At 55.1% G+C, this 19,303-nt stretch overlaps 1 protein-coding gene across 16 annotated transcripts in view; it reads right to left on the bottom strand.

Moving 5' to 3' along the window:
- Hdgfl2 (HDGF like 2) overlaps positions 1 to 19,303 on the bottom strand; it is a 19,941-nt gene extending 638 nt beyond the window's left edge. For 2 of the 16 annotated variants that reach the window (XM_021244921.2, XM_021244922.2), the window contains exons 1-15: positions 19,085 to 19,303; positions 16,842 to 16,918; positions 16,613 to 16,751; positions 8,321 to 8,527; positions 5,842 to 5,958; positions 5,675 to 5,746; positions 4,923 to 5,079; positions 4,748 to 4,823; positions 4,321 to 4,633; positions 2,947 to 3,143; positions 1,691 to 1,764; positions 1,422 to 1,492; positions 957 to 1,058; positions 625 to 838; positions 80 to 206 (exon numbers count right to left, since the gene is read on the bottom strand). In XM_021244921.2, coding sequence (XP_021100580.1) covers positions 80 to 206; positions 625 to 838; positions 957 to 1,058; positions 1,422 to 1,492; positions 1,691 to 1,764; positions 2,947 to 3,143; positions 4,321 to 4,633; positions 4,748 to 4,823; positions 4,923 to 5,079; positions 5,675 to 5,746; positions 5,842 to 5,958; positions 8,321 to 8,527; positions 16,613 to 16,751; positions 16,842 to 16,918; positions 19,085 to 19,156 — 2,015 coding nt within the window. In that variant the 5' untranslated portion in view covers positions 19,157 to 19,303. Of the gene's footprint in view, positions 1 to 79; positions 207 to 618; positions 839 to 956; positions 1,059 to 1,421; positions 1,493 to 1,690; positions 1,765 to 2,946; positions 3,144 to 4,320; positions 4,634 to 4,747; positions 4,824 to 4,922; positions 5,080 to 5,674; positions 5,747 to 5,841; positions 5,959 to 8,320; positions 8,528 to 16,612; positions 16,752 to 16,841; positions 16,919 to 19,084 lie in introns of all 16 variants that reach the window. The other 14 variants (XM_021244917.2, XM_021244918.2, XM_013065941.3 and 11 more) reach the window with 9 other exon arrangements.

The raw sequence follows: 19,303 nt of genomic DNA, 5'->3' as shown, positions 1-19,303 counted from the left end.
GCTGGCAAGGAACCACGCAGACAGCAGGGTGCGCTGCCCACCGCCCCCATGGAGGCCGCCCCTCACAGGGGACACTCACTCGTGCAGGTCTTCTGAGGAGCTGCGCTGTAGACCCTCCTCCGAGTCCTGCGCGTCCTCCTGCTCCCTGTCCTCCGTGCTCTCCCCCTTCTGCGACGTGGCCTCGCCATTCACAGGGGCTGAGAGATCTGAAGCAACAGAGGGTTCATGGTACACTGCCGGGCCCTGGTTGGGAACTCCTTCCTGTCCAATGAGCTGGCTTTGGGACCTCGACTTTCTGAGCTCCTGAACTGGGGTGGCCGTGCCCCGAACCCCACCATGGGGATGTGCTGCACACAGGGGACTCTGCACCACCCCCAGCCATTCCCCCACGCAGCCTCATGTGCTCAGCTGCTGCAGCCTGCCTGGCACTTAGCAGAGCAGCGACACCCTGTGCCAGCTTCCCTGAGACAGCTAGGTCTGCAGAGACGCCCGAGGGGAATGCACCACAGGGCCAGTATGTGGTGGAGAGCAGAGCTGCGGTCCCCAGGTCCCTGGGACGTTCGGCAAAGCACCCTCCACCCCCCTGGCTGACAGCATGGCGGTCGGACTGCCACCCACCCACACCCAGGCTGGGCTCATCCTCCGCCTTCTCCTTGGTGGTCTCCTCCCCGGCCAGCTTCTCCTCAGCCTTCTCCACCTCAGCCTTCTCCTTCTCTGTTCCAGTTTTGTTTGCTTTCTGGATTGCCTCGATCTTGGGCCCCAAGACACGAGACTTGAGCCGAGTGTAGACTTCCGCTGCCTTCTCCATCACTTCTTTGTTGGCTTTGTAGCGGCGAATCTGGCGGGAACGGCTGGGCTCACTGAAAGCAGCTGGCCTCCCGACTAGGACCCTCCCTCCAGTCCCTGCCACCACATCCACGGGCCCCACCACCTGCCACCTCCTATCCCTGCTATACCTTCTTCAACGTGGCCACCACATCTGTGTTCTTCTGCAGGATCTGAGAGGTCACCTGCAGGGTCCCCAGCTCCTCCAGAGCATTCAGACACCTCTTCACGTCCTACAGGGGGTGGGAGTGAGGATCGGCAGCATGGGAGAGGGGACTCAGAGCTCCTGGCAGGGTGGGGGACATCCAGGCCCTCTGCAGGGAGGGCTCACCTCTGCCTGCTGCCTCTGCTGACCCTACTCGTGCGGACTCAGGCCTGCTGTGGACCCAGATACGCAGTGGGGTTCCTGGGGCTCCCACTGGGGAAGCCGGGCTCTGCACCTCACCCCAGGCCCTCACCTGATGAACCAAAGCCTGCCCAGTGGGACCCCCAATGTGCCTCAGCCTCCCAAGACTTCTAGGGAGCCCCAGAAGTGAGTTGATGGTGGGACCACTTGGCTCAGGGGCTATGGCCCCAAGGCCTCAGGACCATCTTACCGGGTTGTCGACCTTCAGGGCAAACTTGATCTCGCTGTGCAGCTTCTGCAGCTTCTCCTCCACAGAAGGTTCTGGGCCAGGAGATACAAGGCCTGAGTAGGGCCTGCAGGCCCAGCCCACAGGGAGGCCAGCTGGGGCAGTGGCCAGCAACCCCCACCCTGCACACACTGCAGGGTGCACCTCAGGGACATGGCCAGTGCCCTGCCCAGGGACCTGTGACCTGATCAGCCCAGCACCCTCCCTCAGCAGCCTCTACTGCCAGCACTCACCTTTCTTCTTTTCCCCCTTCCTGTCCAGCAGGAGCCCTTCCGACCGCTTCCGGGTCCGTTCTACCTTCACAGGCCTGTGGGGAGATGCTCCCTCAGACGGGCCTGGCCAACCTGTCCCTGTGGCCACCTGGGCCCCGCCCTGCAGCTCTCCTCACCCTGCACCCCTGAACAAGCCATTGGGAGCCCTGGGATCTGCGTGAAGGGCCAGGTCAAAGCCTGGACATGAACTAGCTCACGAGCTGCTGACCAGAGACCCCAAGCCCTCCCTCTGTTCTATGAACAAGTACAGGAGACCCTAGAATTCCTGCCAGGCATATAGTATATGCCTCTCTTCCCAGGACTCTTGGAGGTTGAGGCGGTGGGGGGGGGGCGTCAAAAGTTTTATTTCAAATTTTGTGAGATAGGGTCTTGCTATGTATCCATCCTGGCTTTGAATTTACAGCAGTCCTCCTGCCTCAGCCTCCTGAGTGCTGGGATTATAGGCCTGTACCACCAGGCCAAGCGTTAGGAGAATCAAGTTTGAGCCCAGCCAGGGCAACTTAGTGACTGAGTGAGACTTTATCTCAAAATAAAAAAGCCTGGCTGGGGATGTAGTTTAGTGCAAAAAAACCCCTAGGTTCAATCCCCAGTACCAAGAAAAAAAAATCCTGGAATTCTTTCCCACAAATGTGGTAAGAGCTAGTTATATAATACCTGGCAAACAGTTATTAAAAAGCATTGGGCCGGGGATTTAGCTCAGTGTTTTCGCCGCCTGCTGCGCAAGTGCAAGAACTGGAGTTCAATCCCCGGTACCCAAAAAAAAAAAAAGGCACTGGCGTTCCACACTCTTCACCGACACAAGGATCTCACAGTCTGCCACACAGCGGGGCCGCCACACCGAGGGGCCAGGCTCCCAGCCAGCTGTTCGCCACAGCTGGAATCCCGTCTAGAAGTGGGCAGGGAGATGGGCTCATCCTCACCCCAGTGGGCCTCGGAACCAAAGCCACTGTGCTGGGGTAGGGTCTCCCCAGCGGCACTGTAGACCGTGGGGCGGGGCATCACTGTAGGGCATCCCTGGCCTCCACCTGGTCCGTGCCAGGAGCTCCTCCAATCCCAACAGCCACCAGTTTCTGCAGACACTGCCCAGTGTCTCTGAGGGCACGGTCACCCCCAAGGGAGACCCCCGGCTTAGGAGAACGACCACAGTGCTGGAATCATGGTTCAGCCTGATGGGCCCCAAGACCTGGGCACCTCGGGCCGCTCAGGCTCCAACTGACCCAGAAGCCAGGCCTCTCCAGAGAGGGTGCCCGAGGGTGTTGAGCAGCCCAGAAGCCAGGCCAGCGGGAAGCCAGGTGGGGGCACTCGCTGACCTGGTCCGGGGCTTCTCCTCAGGCCGCCCTCTCTTCTCCTTCTGGCTGGGCTTCCTCATGGGCTCTGTGCTCTGAGGTTGCAACTTCTTGGTGGATTTCTTCCCCTGTGGCAGCCGGAACAAAGTGGGGGTTTGGAAGCGGGCAGAGGGGCTCAACCTAGGCCCACGTGGAGGCCAAGCTCGACTCTGCTGCCTTCTCTTGTGGGCAGGACTAAAGAGAGGGAGGGAAGGCAAGACCCTGGCGGCCCTTCTCAGACCCCCAGGGACCTCAGGGGTCAAAGTGTCCAGCGCTCCACCCATGGACGGCCAAAGCCACCACACTCCTGCTCAGTAGCTCTGAGTACAGCAGGAACTTTTTCTGCCAGGAGGGGGGACCTCCTGGGGTGATAAGAGAGGCAGAGTTTTTTCTGCCCCTTCCAAAGAAGGCAGACCTGGCCAGGGGGCACTATGGCCAGGGTCCCTAAGCTAAGTCTATGGTGTCATCTACAATGTCAGACTGGATCAGCCCAGACTGCCAAGGTCCTGAGGGTGGGTGTTTGATGGGGCCCATAGCTCCCAAACATTGTATAAAGCAGGCCTCACAGTCACCAGCATGTCTCAGAGGGCTCCTCACTACTCCCATGCTCACCCACAAGCTGTTCCCCCAGAGCAACAGAAAGTTCCATGAGTCAGGTCCTCCCTCCTCTGTCCTCAGCTCTCCATGACTCCCACCTCCTTGGGGTCAAATCCCAAATCCTGCTTGCAGGCCACAGGCCCTGTATGACCTGCCCGTCCCCTCCCCATCTCCCCTTCTCCTTCTCTGCCTCTTGTTCACTCTGCTTCAGCCACATTGGTTCCTTGCTATTCCTGTACTGTGTTGGGGTGTCCTGCCCCAGGGCCTTTGCACAGGCTGTCCCACATGGACTGCTTCCCCAGATTTCCCTCACGTAGATTAAGGGAAGTCTTTGGGATCTACTCTATTTAAAACAGAAGTGGTGCAGGGGTTGTGAGTCAGTGGTGAGGACTTTCCCAGCACACGGAAAGTCCTGGGTAACATCCCAGCACTGAAAAAATCAAGTCACCTTGACGGGGTCACCTTCTACAACATCCTATGTGGTCAGCTCCTGCAGGGCTGGCCCAGGGCTCACTGCTTTCCTGCTGTATCCCCAGCACCCAGAATGGCACTAAGCGGGTGCACAGTAAATGCATGGACTGCAGGGACTGCAGGGACTGCCGACCGAAGCGAGGTGGGGTGAGAGGGCTGGGGACAGGCTGGAGCACGGCGGTCCTCCCAGGCATGCACCTCTCTCTCCAGCTCTGCTTCGGGCTCCGAGTCGGAGGAGGAGGGCGGCCCCCGGCCCCGGCCCTTGCGGCCCCGCTTCTTGACAGGCTCGTCGTCCTCCCCAAGCTCGTCCCCACTGCTGCCACTGCTGCCTCCTCGCTCAGCCTCCCCGTGCTCAGCCCGCTCACGCCGCCGCTCCTTCTCCTCCTTCTCCTGCTCACGCAGCCTCCGCAGCTCCTCTTCCTGCTCCCGCCGCCTCCGGGCTTCCAGCTCCCGCCTCCGCTCCTCGTCTCGCCGTTTCCATTCACTGATGCGGTCCACCTCGTCGCTGTCGCTGGGGCGGACGGGGCAGTTAGGGGGACCCCAGGGGCGCCTGGCCCAGCCAGCACCCGAGGCCTTGGCCAGGCAGAGGCCTCGGCTGGGAGTCCCCCGCAGCCCTGACACCCACCTGTCACTGCTGGAGGTGGAAGGCGGCCGCTCAGGCTTTGGCTTCCGCCCTCGGGGCTTTGGGGGAGGCTTCTCTGCTACAGGAAAGTTGGAGGGGGCGGGCTTGTCACCTGCCAGCTCCCCAGGGCTCCCCAACATGGGCTCCTGAAGGGGTAGGATGGCAGGACAGGCCCTACCTGGCTTTCTGCCCCGAGGAGGTTTCTTGACAGACACGTCAGAGTCGGAGGAAGAGGAGGAAGAGGAGGGAGACGCTGACTTTGCCAGGGCCACTGGCTCCTCCTTGGCCCCATCGGAATCGGCTTTGGAGTCCGAATCCGAGGCTGCCGGCACCTTCTGGGGAGAGGGGGGCCAGCTCAGAGGTTAAGAAGCTGGGGTGAGGGAGGTGGAGTGGCTGGGCCTGACCTCTACACATTGCAGTTCAGGCCCTTGCTGAGTGGTTCATTGGGGGCGAGCAGCCTCCTCTTCCCCCAGGGAAGCAGGGAGCAGAGCAGACTCCAGGGTTGTCCAGTAGGGGGCTCTCAGCACACAGACACGGACATGGACACAGAGGCCGGGCTGCCCCGGCTGCCCCAGCTGCCCCCACCTCACCCAGCCTGCCCAGAGCACACAGGAAGACAAACATGCCACACAGGACAGGCCGGAACACGTACACACGGTGTGCGGCCACATGTCAGTACACACACTGTTCCACAGACAGCTTTCCAGACCCCCACCGCGTCCCAAACCCAACAGGGGCAGGGTTCCTTCAGAGCCGCAGCAGCCACTGACACGTCCCGGGTACAGGCTTGTGCCCACCAGGGCACCTGCAGTCAGGACTGCTGCTCCCTGGGCGTCGGCCTCAGGCCTGTGCCCAGCCCCTCCACCAAAGGCCCAGCTGGGACAGAGGGGCGGAGCGCGGGGAATGCATTCGAGACGCCCTACGCCCTACCTTCTTCTTCCGTCCACCCACGGAGGCCCGCCGCGGCGCCCGGACCACAGCTTTCTTCTCGGGCGTGAAGTCCTGCGTGGGAAGGAAAGGCGCTGCAGGGGTGCCGGCGGCCACCACCAAGACTCCCACCTCTAGGTGCCTGTGCCATGCCCTGACTCCCTGCTCACCTGGTCGCTGGTCTTCTCGGACTCGGACGAGCTCTCTGAGTTCTCCTCTTCAGAGGGCGACACGCTGGCTTGGTCCAGGTCACTAGAGGCCTTCCGGACACGCTTGGAGACAGACATCTGCAAAGGAAGGCCCAGAGGCCTCAGTAACAGGGCACCATGCAAGCCCGTGTCAGGGGTGGTGCCAGGTCCCGGGGAGGACATTCCGGAGGCGGACCGGGGGGCGACGGCTGCACCACCATGCCAATGTGCTTATGCTTCTGAGCTGTGCACTTAGAAATGGGTAAAACGCTGCTACGTTATGATCTTTAACAGCACTGGGGACTGATCCCAAGGCTTTCACACTGAGCAACATACATCTCTAACCCTTTGTATTCTGAGACAGTCTCACTAAACTACCCAGGCTGGGCTCCATCTTGCAATCCTCCTGCCTCAGCCTCCCACAATGCTGGGATGACAGGTGTGTGCCACCATGCCCGGCTTATCCAACAATCTTAGTAAGACACAGCAGAATTCACTGACATCACCGTCTACTTCTCAAACACTGAAAGCCTCATCTTAGTATATGTGCTGCCAAAGAGAGCATGAAAGCCTCATCTTTTTTTTTTGGTACCGGGGGGTCGAACTCGGGTCCTTGTGCTTATGCAGCAGGTGGCAAAACCACTGAGCTAAATCCCTGGCCCAGCTCATTGTTTTAGAAGAAAAAGCAAATACAATAATGGGCTGGGGTACAGCTCAGGGGCAGAGCTTGTGCTTAGTGCACACGTATAAGGTCCTGGATTCATTCCCCAGGGCCAAAAAAATAAAACGCAAAGAGAACTGCCTCTGTTAATACAACGTGCTGCGATTCTAGAATTTATTAGAAGCTAATCCTTTCACTGAGCCCAAATACTTAGAAGCTGTGAAGCCAAGCGTGGTGGTGCATGCTTGTAATCCTAGCACTCGGAAGGCTGAGGCAGGAGGACCACCTGGGCCAGCCTGAACTACACAGAACAGAGAATATACCCAAGAGAACAGAAAACACACAACCCATAAAAACTCGTACAGGCATGTTCACAGCAGCACAATTCCTAATTACCAAAAGGTGTAGAAAGAGGCCTGGGCATTTAGCTCAAACATTGTATAAAGCAGGCCTCACAGTCACCAGCATGCCTCAGAGGGCTCCTCATTACTCCCATGCTCACCCACAAGCTGTTCCCCCAGAGCAACAGAAGGTTCCATGAGTCAGGTCAGCGGCACCATGCCTGCCTTGCAAGCAAAAGGTCTTGAGTTCGATCCCCATTACCAGGGGAAAAAAAAAGGTGTAGAAACAACTTAAATGGCCATGGACAAATGGATAAACATGACACAGGCTACAAACACGCTGGAATATTACTGTGCCATGAAAAGGAGAGTGGCTATCACACTTGCCACAATGCGGATGGACTTTGGGGGCATCATGCTCAGTGACAGACACCAGACACAGCATGGGGCTTGGTGGACAGGAGACACCCAGGACAGGAGGTGCTGGGAGAGGGCAAAGGGGGAATGACCGCTCCTGGGGACGAGCATTCTTAACAGGGAGATAAAATGTTCCGGAGCTAGACAGAGATTATAGTTGCTCAATACTGCAAATAAACTAAAAATCAATATACTCTATATACTTTTGTTTTTGGATACAGGATCTATCTATGTAGCCCAATTGGCCTCAAACTTGAGGCAATTCTCTTGCCTCAGCCTCCCCAGGGCTGGGATTACAGGCGTGCACCATGCCCATCTTGAACTGTACATTTTGAAAGTGTGCATTTCATGGTACATGAGCTTTTTTGGTTAAAAATGCATGTGAATCTGGGTGTGGTGGCAGATGCTGGTACTCCCAACACTTGGGAGGCTGAGGCAGGAAGAGTGCCATGAGTTGAGGTCAGACTGGGCTAGACAGCAAAACCTTATCTCAAAAAAAATTCTGGTACTGGAAATCAAACTCAGGACCTTGTGCTTGCCAGGCAGGTGTGGTGCCACTGAGCTATATTCTGAGCACCTCTCAAATTGCTTTTTTTATTGGTACCAGGGATCGAACTTGGGTCCTTGCACCCAAATTGTTTTAAATGCATCTGAAGCGAGGCTTGGTAGAATATGCCTATCATCGCAGTATTCTAGGAAGCTGAGGCAGCAGAAGGATCATTAAGTTTGAGGGCTACTTGGGCAATTTAGTGTCTCAATGAGATGGTCTCAAAAAAAAATGCCAGAGCTGGTGGTGCACACCTGTTAGCCTAGCACTTGGGAGGCTGAGGCAGGAGGGTTACCACCAGTTCCAGGCCAGCCCAGGCTACATAGTAAGTTTAAGGCCACCCTGAACCACAGTGAGACCCTGTCTCAAAAAACAAACAAAGAGGCAACGGGAGGGGCCACCAGGGGGGATCTCAAGCTGTCAAGAGAAGGACAGGGCAATGCTGGGCATCTGCACCCTGTCCGGGCCAGGCCAGGCCAGGCCACCCTGCCTCACCTCTACCTTCAGTGCCGATGTCTTCCGTTTCAGGCCGCTGTTGTCACTGCTCTTATCAGAGTCTGAGTCACTCTCCATCCTGTCGCTGGCGGCTGCGGCAGTCACAGCTGTGACAGCCATGACTCCCCGGCCCTCCTCGTCCTCATCGGCGTCACTCCCACCTGCAGGGTCAGCTTCAGGGGCCTCGCTCTCAGAGGAACTCACTGGCTGCAGGGTAGGGCGGCATCAGAAACTGTGTTACTGCAAGTCTTGGGTGGGTTTCCCCAGGACAAGGACCCAGAGGACAGGAACTGCACTCCCGTGGGGTCTCAAATGTCAGGGTCCAGCTTCCTCGCTTTGCAAATGAGGAACTGAGGCCCAGAAAGCCCACAGAAAGGAGGCAGGAGGGCATGCTGGAGACATGTGGCAGGCACTAGTGCCGAGGCCCTGAGAGTCAGTCCCTAGGCAAGTGCCTTCAGCTTCTCTGTGCCTGTTTCCAGACCCGAGCAGGGGCGATCACAGAGTTTTAGCCTCACAGGGATGCAGCAAGGAGGAAACACAGGTGGTACACAAAGTAGGTCAGGGTCCATACTGTGGCAACAGGCCCGTAAATGTTCGCTTTTTTATTTTTGGTACCGGGGATCGAACTCGGGACCTTGCACTTGCAAGGCAGGTGCCAAAACCACTGAGCTAAATCCCCAGCCAATGTTTGCTTTTCTAAAAATCACTTTTTTGTTGTTTGCTTGTTTTTTTGCATACAGGATCTTGGTATGTAGTTCAGGCTGGCCTTGTGTAGCCCAGGATAGCTTGGAACTTGTAGTGACCCTCCTGCCTCAGCCCCCCGAATGCTTGGATTACAGATATGCACCCACCATGCCCAGTAAAAAATCATTCTTTTTTTTGGTACCAGGGATCAAACTTAGGACCTTGAGCTTACCAAATGGGTGTGGCCACTGAGCTAAATCCCTGGCACTAAAAAAATCATTCTTAAAAGGAGGAAGACAGCCTAGGATAGGATCTCCTGAGCTTCCGTCTTCAAGGTACTTAAATGTGTCACTAAGTTGTGTTTTTTTTGTACCAGGGATCGAAGTCAGGTCCTTGCGCTTGCGCAGCAGGCGGCAAAACCACTGAGCTAAATCCCCAGCCCTGTCACTAAGTTTTTTGTTTTTGCTATTTTTTTTTTTTTTTGGTACCGGGGATCAAACTCAGGACCTTGAGCTTTCGAAGCAGGTGCGGTGTCACTGAGCTAAATCCCCAGCCCAGTTTTTTGGGTTTTTTTTTTCAGTACTGGAGATGGAATGTAGTCTTCACACTGGGCTACACCCCAGTCCATGTTTATATTTTTATTTTTTAAATTTATTCGTTTTTGGGGGGGTTCCGGGGATCGAACTCGGGACCTTGTGCTTGCGAGGCAGGCAGTGGAACTACTGAGCTAAATCCCTGGGCCTATATTTTTTATTTTGAGACAGGGTATCACTAAGTTGCCCAGGCTGGGCTCAAACTTGTGATCCTCCTGCCTCAGCCCCGAGTGCTGTGATTTTAGGTGTCCAGCCACTGCTGAATTTGTTACACTCAAAACAGGCAGGAACAGCCACAAATAAGCTAATTTTGTTTTGTTTTGTTTTGTTTTTTGGTACCAGGATCAAACTTGGGACCTCGCGCTTTCGAGGCAGGTGGTGGCATCACTGAACCAAATCCCCAGCCCAAGCTAATGTTTTTTATGGCACGTCTTCCGGTCTGGCCACATCACCAGGCTCGGTGGGTAGAGGACACAGAAGTGACTGAGGCCAGGTCCCCTTCCTGGGAGCTGACTGATGAGGGTGGAAGAGGCTGATTGACGGCTCCCACAGTGGAGACAGGCAGGAAGAAAGCACTGGGTGTGGTGGCTGTGAGGGGCAGGAAAGGAGGGAGCACTGCGCACTGCGGTGGGCTGGAGGTCGAGGAGGCCTTGAGAGGCTGTGACATTGCAGTGGAGGAGTTGTCTCAGCATGCAGAGGGCTGCGGGCTCAATGCGCTCCACAGAGCAGGAATGCTATGTGTGAGGTTCCTCTTAGCAACAGGAGGAGGTAGTACTGCAGGGGCACAGCAAGAGGGGAAGATGGTGAAGAGGACAGAAGTGAGGGCAGACCGAGTCCTGCACAGTGTTCCTGAGGCTCTCAAATTGGCCAGGCAGATGGCACAGTGAAGGCCACAGGGGCTTCCTCAGGTCCCTCTGGAACTGGCTCTGGATGTCCTATGTTTGTGGAAGGAAAATGTACCAGGCCCACCTCCTCAGCACTCACTCAGCCACCAAACATCATGGAGATGTACTATGCGCCCCGCCCTGGCTGGGGACTGGGCTAGAGGGTAAGACACAGCTCTGCCATTGGGAGCTCAGTCTAGCAGGGACAGATCTGTAAAGGCAGTCACTGCACAGCCCCAGTGGGAAGCAGGACCTGGTCAGCCACGTCCAACGACAAATTTCACGGCACTTCTCAGTAACTGCTATTTGACAGGAAAGCTGGGTATGGTGGTATACGCCTATCATCCCAGCACTCGGAGGCTGAGGCAGGAAGATCACAAGTTCAACCCCAGCCTGGGCAACTTAATCATTTAGCAAGACCTTGTCTCAAAGTAAGAATTCAAAAAGGACTGGTAATATAGCTCCGTGGGAATGTCCTGGGTTCAATACCCAGTGCTGTGGGAGAAAAACAAGAGAGGGGATAATTTACAGAGGATGGGGAAGGAAAAAGGATCATGACGCAATACGCAATTCCACACAATAAATGTATTTATTATGGACCTCAAAATTACACTGAGAAAAAAATAAATACATTAAAAAAAAAAATCACCGTGGGAGGCACTGAGGCGGGAGGATTGCAAGTTTGATGCCAGCCTGGGCAATTTAGCATCTTAGTGATATCTTATCTCAAAATAAAAGATAAAAGAAGGTCTGGAAATACAGCTCAGTGTGAAGGCCCTGGGTTCAACACCCAGTACCTATCCCCCAAAAGGGGGGTGGTTAAGCCACAACCTCTGGAAACCACTCACATGTCTGTGCAGTGATGAGTTAACAGGACACGGCACAGCTATAGGGCCAGAAAGGCAGCACTGGCACACTGCGGCGAGAGGGACCTTGAGAACGTCATGCTCAGGGAGAAGCCAGGCACAAAGGACAGAGTGTGCGACTCCATTTAGGTGAATTTCTCACCCCAAACAGGTAAATGCAGGCAGGAGGCAGCCTCAAGGCTGCAGGGAGCTGGCGGGATGAGGACCAGGACTTCTCTGACTGCTAACGGGCTTCTCTGTGGGGTCATGGGATGCTCTGGAATTACAGTAGAGATGGCTGAACACACTGGAAATGTATAAAACACCACTATAGGGTACACTTTAAAATGGTCATTTGGGGTGGGTTCTGGGGGGTTGAACCCAGGGCCTTTGCTCTGAGCTACATTCCAAGCCTTTTAAAATTATTTTATTTTGGGCCTGGGATTTAGCTCAATGGTTCTGTTGCCTGCCTCCCAAGCGCAAGGACCTGAGTTTGATCTCTGGCACCAAAAAAAAAAAAAAAATTATTTTATTTTGAGATAGGGTCTCACTAAATTATCCAGGCTGAGTTTGAACTTGTAATCCTCTTGCCTCCCAGAGTGCTGGGATGACAGGTGTTACCAACCCCAACTCAATTTAAAAAAAAAAAAAAAATATATATATATATATATATATATATATATATATATATGTATATAAAATGTATTTTCTTTCATTGTTTTTTAAGACAAAGTATATATGGGCCGGGGATTTAGCTCAGTGGTTCCGCTGCCTGCCTTGCAAGCACAAGGTCCCGAGTTTGGTCCCTGGTACCCCCCACCCCCGGAAAAAAGGGAGCAAAAAAAGTAGATAAGACAAAGTGTATATGTAGTTCAGGTTGGCCTCAAACTTGTGGCAATTCTCCTACCTCAGCCTCCTGAGTGCAGGGATGACAGGCACATACCACCATGCCCAGTTAAGATTATTTTTTTAAAAGGCATACATATTGGGCTGGGGATTTAGCTCAGTGGTTTTGCCACCTGCTGCACAAGCGCAAGGACCTGAGTTCAATCCCTGGTACCAAAAAAAAAAAAAAAAGGCATACATATTGTTGGGCTGGGGATTTAGCTCAGTGGTTCCGCTGCCTGCCTCGCAAGCGCAAGGACCCGAGTTCTATCCCTGGTACCAAAAAAAAAAAAAAAAAGGCATATTGTCTTGGTGTAATTATAGTCAGCATGGAAGGGATGGGAGGGGGACATGCTTGCTGTCCAGGAAAAAGCAAGGAGAATAAAAACAGCACGAGGTTCCGTGAGAGGCATTTCAAGGCAGAAACGGACTGTGGAACCAGGAATGGGATAGAGGAGACATGTGTGTGCCAAGGTGTCCCCACTGGGAGTCAGGGGAAGGAAGCTGCGTGGCAGGAAGGTGGACAGATGCTGAAAGTGAGGTCCTGCAGCAGTGCATCTCTGTGGATATACGCAGGGCAGGGCGGGATGAGGACCTGGGCTGGAGGAGGGAACCCCAGCTCCACTCAAGCTCCCGACCCTTGAAGGCTCCCCGTGGAATAAACCCCATCCTCCCCGACCAAGGGGAGCAGTAGGAGCCCAGGCTCCCGCCCTCACAGACTCTAACAATCCCTGCTTAACACCGGAGAAAAATGAGAACCAGGTGTTGAACTGACCTCCCAGCTTGGAACACTCTTTGTCTCCCTTGTGCCACTGTGGCCTAGCGCCCTCAGGCACAGCGACAGGGCCCTGCCTGTGTAATTTCTGACAAGATTAAAAAGGATAATACTTAAGTAGGTCACAGTGCAAGCTGAAGGTGCCAGGAGAGAATAACGCTTTCAAGCAGATTCACACCTTTCCTCCACAGCTGCCAGTCTCTCTCCAGCATCAGCATCAGCATCGCTGGTGGCAGAGAGAGAGCACGGCACCCCTCTGTCACAAGGGGAACAGCAGCTCAGAGAGAGTGCCCAAGAGCTGGGCCAAGTACCTTTTGCAGAAGGAGCAGGTCGGTATCACGGTTCTAAGAGTGACCCTCAAGTGATGCGGAGCTTGTCATACACTGCTCTCTATGAAGAGGTGGGAATTATTATCCTGACATTTTACTTTTTTTTGGTTTGTTTTGCAGTACTGGGGATAGAACCCAGGGTCTTTCCACTGAGCTACATTCCCAGCCTGTTTTTTCTTTACTTTTTATTTGCAAACAAAGTCTCAAATCAAGGTCCAGACTGGGCTTCAACTTGAGATCCTCCTGCCTCAGCTGCCCAGAGTGCTGGGATGACAGGCATGACCCACCACACCTGGCTTAGCATCCTGAGTTTGCAGATGAAGACACAATCTGAGAGCAGTTGAGTAACAGCTTAAGAACAGAGTGAATAAGGACGAGAGAAGCCAAGCCCTTAACTAAGCATGATCTGATCTATGCCTCCACTCTCTGTCCATCTATTGGGAAGGAGGTGGATGCTCCTTGGAGAAACTGAGGCTCCAGGGAGTCAGGGACTTGGCCTAAGTGGGGATTCAGCCAGGATCCCTGGGTGTCTTGGAACTTCCTTCCAGCAAAGGTTTTGGGCTATGTCACCCATGCACAGGCCTGGAGGACATGAATGCTGGCAGGACAGACAAGAACCCAGAAACAAAAGGCCAAAGCCAGCCACTTCCTAGCACACCAGGACTCAATGGGGTGTGAGAAGCAGCTCATCTGAGCAGTTCTGGTGGGGACTGTGGTGGAGAAGAGGTCAGACCCGGTGATGACCTTTATCACACACTGAGCATTACTGCTTTTCCTCCCTGGCTCCTGGATACTTTTCAAGAGGCAGACATGGTACTCTCACAGCCCCCAGCACATGAACACATTGGTCCTCACAGCAGGACTCTTGGCCTCAGACCTACATCCTCCTAACCCTGTCCCCAGCTGGTCTCAGACAGAGGAAGAGAACCCTGGCCAGGCAGTCGGGAGGCCCGGGCTTTGGTTCCGCTCCGCCTTGTTGCCAACAAACTTGAGAGCCCTGGACTGGTCCCTTCACATCTTCACTACCAAGGGACAAGGAAACATTAAATGGGGTCCTTCTATGTCAATGACTGTGAACCCCAAGTGACACTGCCCCCCAGGAAGGATGTGACAATGCTGAGACACATTCTGGCTGTAAGGACTGAAGGTGAGACCGGCAGATGTTACTGGTAGCTGGCAGGGGGAGGCCAGGGATGCTGCTCAGAACATGGTACACCACAGTTACTATTATAAAGGACCAACCCTAAGGGGCCTTGGGGTCTAGCTAGGCTCCTCTGGTATTCAAGCAAACTCTCCAGGCCTCAGTCTGCCCACCTGTACAATGGTCATTCTCGGGATTGCTGTAGGAACCAAAAGGCGGAACCACTGAGCTAAATCCCCGGCCCTGTAGCAATCTTTTTTTTTTTTTTTGGTACCAGGGATTGAACTTGGGTCCTTGCGCTTGCGCAGCAGGCAGCAAAACCACTGAGCTAAATCCCCGGCCCCACCGTGGCAATCTTGAGAGGAAAACAAAACAGAAACCAGGAGGCAAGAATGGGAAGCAAGATTGCTTTTTTGGGGGCCACCTTCACTGAATGCCCATTTATACTTTTGAGTTTTTGAAGCCTGGATAAGCATAAAACAAAAAAGCTTGAAGTATTAAAACAGTTTCCCATAAGCCACACTTCCAATGCCTGCCTAAGCACTGCCTACGTCAGAAGCACAGGGCTAGGTTTGCCAAGGGAAACTGCAAGGGCTGCAGGCTCCATCCACGCTACCCCTGCTGGGCCAGGGGCCGGCCCACACCTTAACACTGTGCCATCTGGACCAATGTACAGATTAGAGACCCAAAGAGCAGCAGTTCAACTACAGCTACTTCTCAGCTTGGTGGATCTGCAGGGGGCTTGTTTAGTCTCATGGGTGCGCTAATTCCAAGTTTTCTTTCCTTGAGGGCAGCCACATATGTACTTAGCCAGCTGTGGGTGTCCAATAAATATTAAATGGTGCAATGATTCACCAGGAGGTAATACACTTAGGATGTAACCAAAGAAACCTTGGGCCAGGGACAGAAAAGGAGCTCATGAAACTCAACTGCCTTAAAGATCCTTCGATCACCTCAGTCAGGCTGGGGACATGCACAGCCTAGGAAAAGATGCTGGCTGGCAAAACCGCAGTCTCCTGAACACATCCGAGTAACAAGTAACAAAGAGTAAACAGCACCAACTGGGGACAAGTGGCTCTCAAACCATCAGTGCTCAGGAGGCAGCGGCTGAGTGAACCCCAAATTCCGGGACAGGAGCTCCTGAAAACATGTGGCAGTGTCAACACAGAAACGTCCACGAGTCCACAGGGGGGCGCTCGCCAGTGCCAGCCAGCTCAGGCTGAGATGAAAGACAGGTTCACTCAGATCACCGAAAGACTGGAGTCCTGAAGAACACCAGGCACTATGAAGCTACGCTGGAACCCATGGGCTGGCCCGTCTCCCCGGGGACAATTCTGTGTCCTTGTCCTCACTAACTGCCCAGCTCTTGCTCACTGTGATCCATTCCCTGAACCACCGGGCAATGTCATGCCTGGCTGTCCTAGGCCAGGGCTACTCCTGCCCTTCCTTCAGCCTCCCCCATAAACCTCAGAAGCAGAAGTTCAAAGCGGAGCCAAGAACACCAGCGCAGCTTTCCCACCCCCATCTCACCCTGAAACACCCAGCGCAGGACCCGCTTCATGCCTTCTCTGGCCTTCTAGCAACGGTTCTAATCCCTCCTCTCCCAGAACGTCTCCAGACACTGCTGTGCCACGGAGACGCCATCAGCTCTATGATTCTTGCCATTTTTTTCCATGTGACTAAGAACACTCATGACAACAAACTACTGCCTGCTCTCCTGAATTCGAGATGTGACAATGAAGAGGAAAGACGAGGATATTACTGAATGAAAGTTTTTCCTTAGGAAATAAAAGGTTTTATAAGAGTCTAATAGTACCATTAGAAATTCAGGCCCACGCCAAAGGAGTAGCTCTTACCAGAAGTGGTATTACAGCCCTCTGTCCCCACCCCCAGAGGACACTGGGTGATTTTGGGACATATGCGTCTGTCACAACTAGGGGAGCTTCTGGCATGGAGTGACCAGCAACCTGGTCACCCTGACAGAGAATGACCCGGCCCCCACTGTCCGCAGTGCTAAGGGGGAGAGACCCAGACCTCGAACCTTCTGTTCCTCTGAGTCAAGGAAAAGTCCCCCAAGTTCCCATGGTGAGGAAGTGTCCTCCAGCCTCAGGCGCTGCAGATGCACCCCCTGACATCCCCAGCCCCACAGTACTCACCGGAGGGGCGCTGTAGCTGGCGTGAGGGTTGTTCTGGATCTCCCAGAGTCCCTCATTGAAGCCTTTCCTCTTGTTGGGTTTCCCATACTTATCTTTGCACTTGTCATACGGGAACAGGTCCTTGGGTCCCAGGAAGGCTCTGGAGAAAGGAACCACGGGCCATTCCCTATGAGCCAGGCCACCATGGGAGGCACCAGGGGGGAACCACGCCCCAGCTGGGGACACTTACGTTTCATGTGTACCAAAGAAGAAGATGGGGTATTTGTTGGGAGGGGGCTTCACAGCACCATCGGCAATGTCATCAATCTGTAGTGAAAGGCCAGTCAGGGGTGGCTTAGGGTGAGGGCCAGGAGGTAACTTCACATACTGACCCAAGAAACCAGCCAAGGTGCTTGGAGAAAAGCACGCTGGGAAAAGAGAGGCCTTCAGCCTAGCAAGACACATCACCGCCCAAATGGGACTCTGCACTCTTCTGTGCACCCCCCATTGCAAACCTGTCCCCCTCCCAGCTATCTCCCCACTCCACAGAAAACTGGCTGCAAGGCAGGTGCTTCACCTGACCAAAGCCAAATAAGGCCCCCTGATGCAACCAGAGGGAGGGGCCAAACTCAGCTTCTAGGACCTCCCAGGACCCTTCCACCGGACCCCTCCAGCAAAGAGGCAATCAGGTAGGGGGTCGCAGAGGATGCAGCTGGCAGCTCCAAAGATGCAGAGGGTGAGGAGGGGGCTGCAGAAGACAGGCCTGAGCATCCAGGAAGTCCCACCCTCTCCCTGCAGGCCATGGGCTCCAGCAGCTGTCAATCACCTCCCCATAGGAGGCCAGCAGCCCCTTCACTTCCAATCAGGTGCTTGGAAATGTTCAGGGCTCTCTGAGCTGCAGAAGGGGGGCAAGGGGAGGGAAAAGCTAGTGCTTGAGAAAGAAGAGAATTGGGAAAAGGAGGAAAGTTTCAGAGCTCTGGTCTCCCCCAAGAAAATGAGCACATTCAAACCAGGTTGCAGTGAGTGCATAGGTCCCATATAATCCCTTCCCCACCCTCTTCTCCAACTTTTGCGTGGCTGCTGGAATCCTCCCGGCCCCACTCAATCCCGCTTCCTTCGCCCTCAGTTTTCCCTGAGCTATTTTTTCCATCTTGGGCCGGGCATCCTGGTGGAGCATTCCCCTTCCCTCAGAGGCACCCCAGACTGAGTCAACCTGAGGACCACTCTTGCATCCCTTCAGGCACTGCCCCTCCTCTTGCCTGCCCAGGCTCTGCCCTTGACCCCTGGAGGCCAACATCGGACTACAATATCCCCCTTCTCATCCCCCCCCCAGCCACCTCTTGAGCCGCCACTATCCAGACCCCTATTCAGCCCCACCTCTCCATTGACCCTTCCTCCCCACTCCACCCCAAATTCCTTCATCCTTGGGGTGACTGGAGTCCTAAGACCTGAGGATGATAAAAGCCTCTGGGTCCCCACTGCACAATGGCCCTCCCCTGACAGGGACTGGAACCCCACCCACTTGCACACCTGACTCCCAGGCTTGAGACCCCTTTCAGACCTGGATAACCTCTGGACTCCTTTCCTCCAGAGGGGAACCCCAAGTCCGCATGGCCCAGCCCCCTTCCCTCAGGGGCTCAGCCTGAAGCTCCCCTCTGATTTTAAGCACCAGGGAGAACCACCCCTCCCCCACCAAGCAGGGCCTGCAGCCTCCTCTATGGGGTACCCGGTCCTCACAGGGGCCAGTTCCCAGGGCCCCTCAAAGAGCCTTATTCCAGCCTATGGTCCTAGTGACCTTGTAAACAGAGTCCCCATCCCCATCTCCACTGCTGGACACCCTCAGCTCCTCGCCTCGGCCTTGACCCTCAACCCTCCTCCATCACTGCATCGCATCCCCACCCCCATTGCCACTAGGCTTCTCTGGGTCCCACAACGAGGTCCTTCAACTGAGGACAAACACTCCCGTCACATTTGACCCCTTTCCTGAATCCCAGGTCCCCCAACTCTCTGCTGGCGGGCCACCTCCTTCAAACTCCACAGTAATCCCTCAACCTCATGAACACCAGTCTCAGGACCTCTTTCCCCAAGCCCCAACCTTCCAAACACCCCAGAATCCCCAGGACCCGAATAGGGTCCCTTAGACCTCGGACCCCTCACAATGAGACCCCTCAGATCTCCGACCTCCCTGAACCTTAGGACGCTTCCCCCTCAGGCCTCGGAATGCCCCAGAACCTCAGGATGCTGCCCTGCAGACTTCTGGCCCCCGCAAACCCCAGAACGCGGCCCGCCAGATCTCCAGCCCACCCCGAACCCCAAGACCCTGTCCCCTCAAACCTCAGAACCCCAGGACGTGGACCCCCCCAGACCTCCGACGCCCCCAGAACCACAGGACGCGGCCACTGAAACTTCAGACCCCAGAGCCCCGCGGCGCGGCCCCTCAGGCCCGGGGTCTCCGCTGCCCCACCCCCCGGCCCATCCCCCGCGCAGCCTCACCCGGGCCGGCCAGTGCGGGTAACCCTTCATCTTGGCGAACACTAAGTCTCCGGGCTTGAAAGCGTGCGGCATGCTGGCGGCGGGAGGCCCAGGCCGCGGGAAGCGGCTGAGGCGGCTGTGGCGGCGGCAGCTACAGCACCGGGAGGCGAAGCCGGGGGCGGGAGTCAGACGCCGAGGGGGCGGAGGCGTTTGCACAGGCAGCGGGCAGGACCGTACTTA

Source organism: Heterocephalus glaber, unplaced genomic scaffold, assembly GCF_053883595.1.
Source record: "Heterocephalus glaber isolate CG9 unplaced genomic scaffold, H.glaber_assembly_v1.0 deba00001760, whole genome shotgun sequence".
NCBI classification, from domain to species: Eukaryota; Metazoa; Chordata; class Mammalia; order Rodentia; family Bathyergidae; genus Heterocephalus; species Heterocephalus glaber.
The sequence above is the reverse complement of the archived record's forward strand: the minus strand, read 5'-3'. Positions and strand labels throughout refer to the sequence as shown.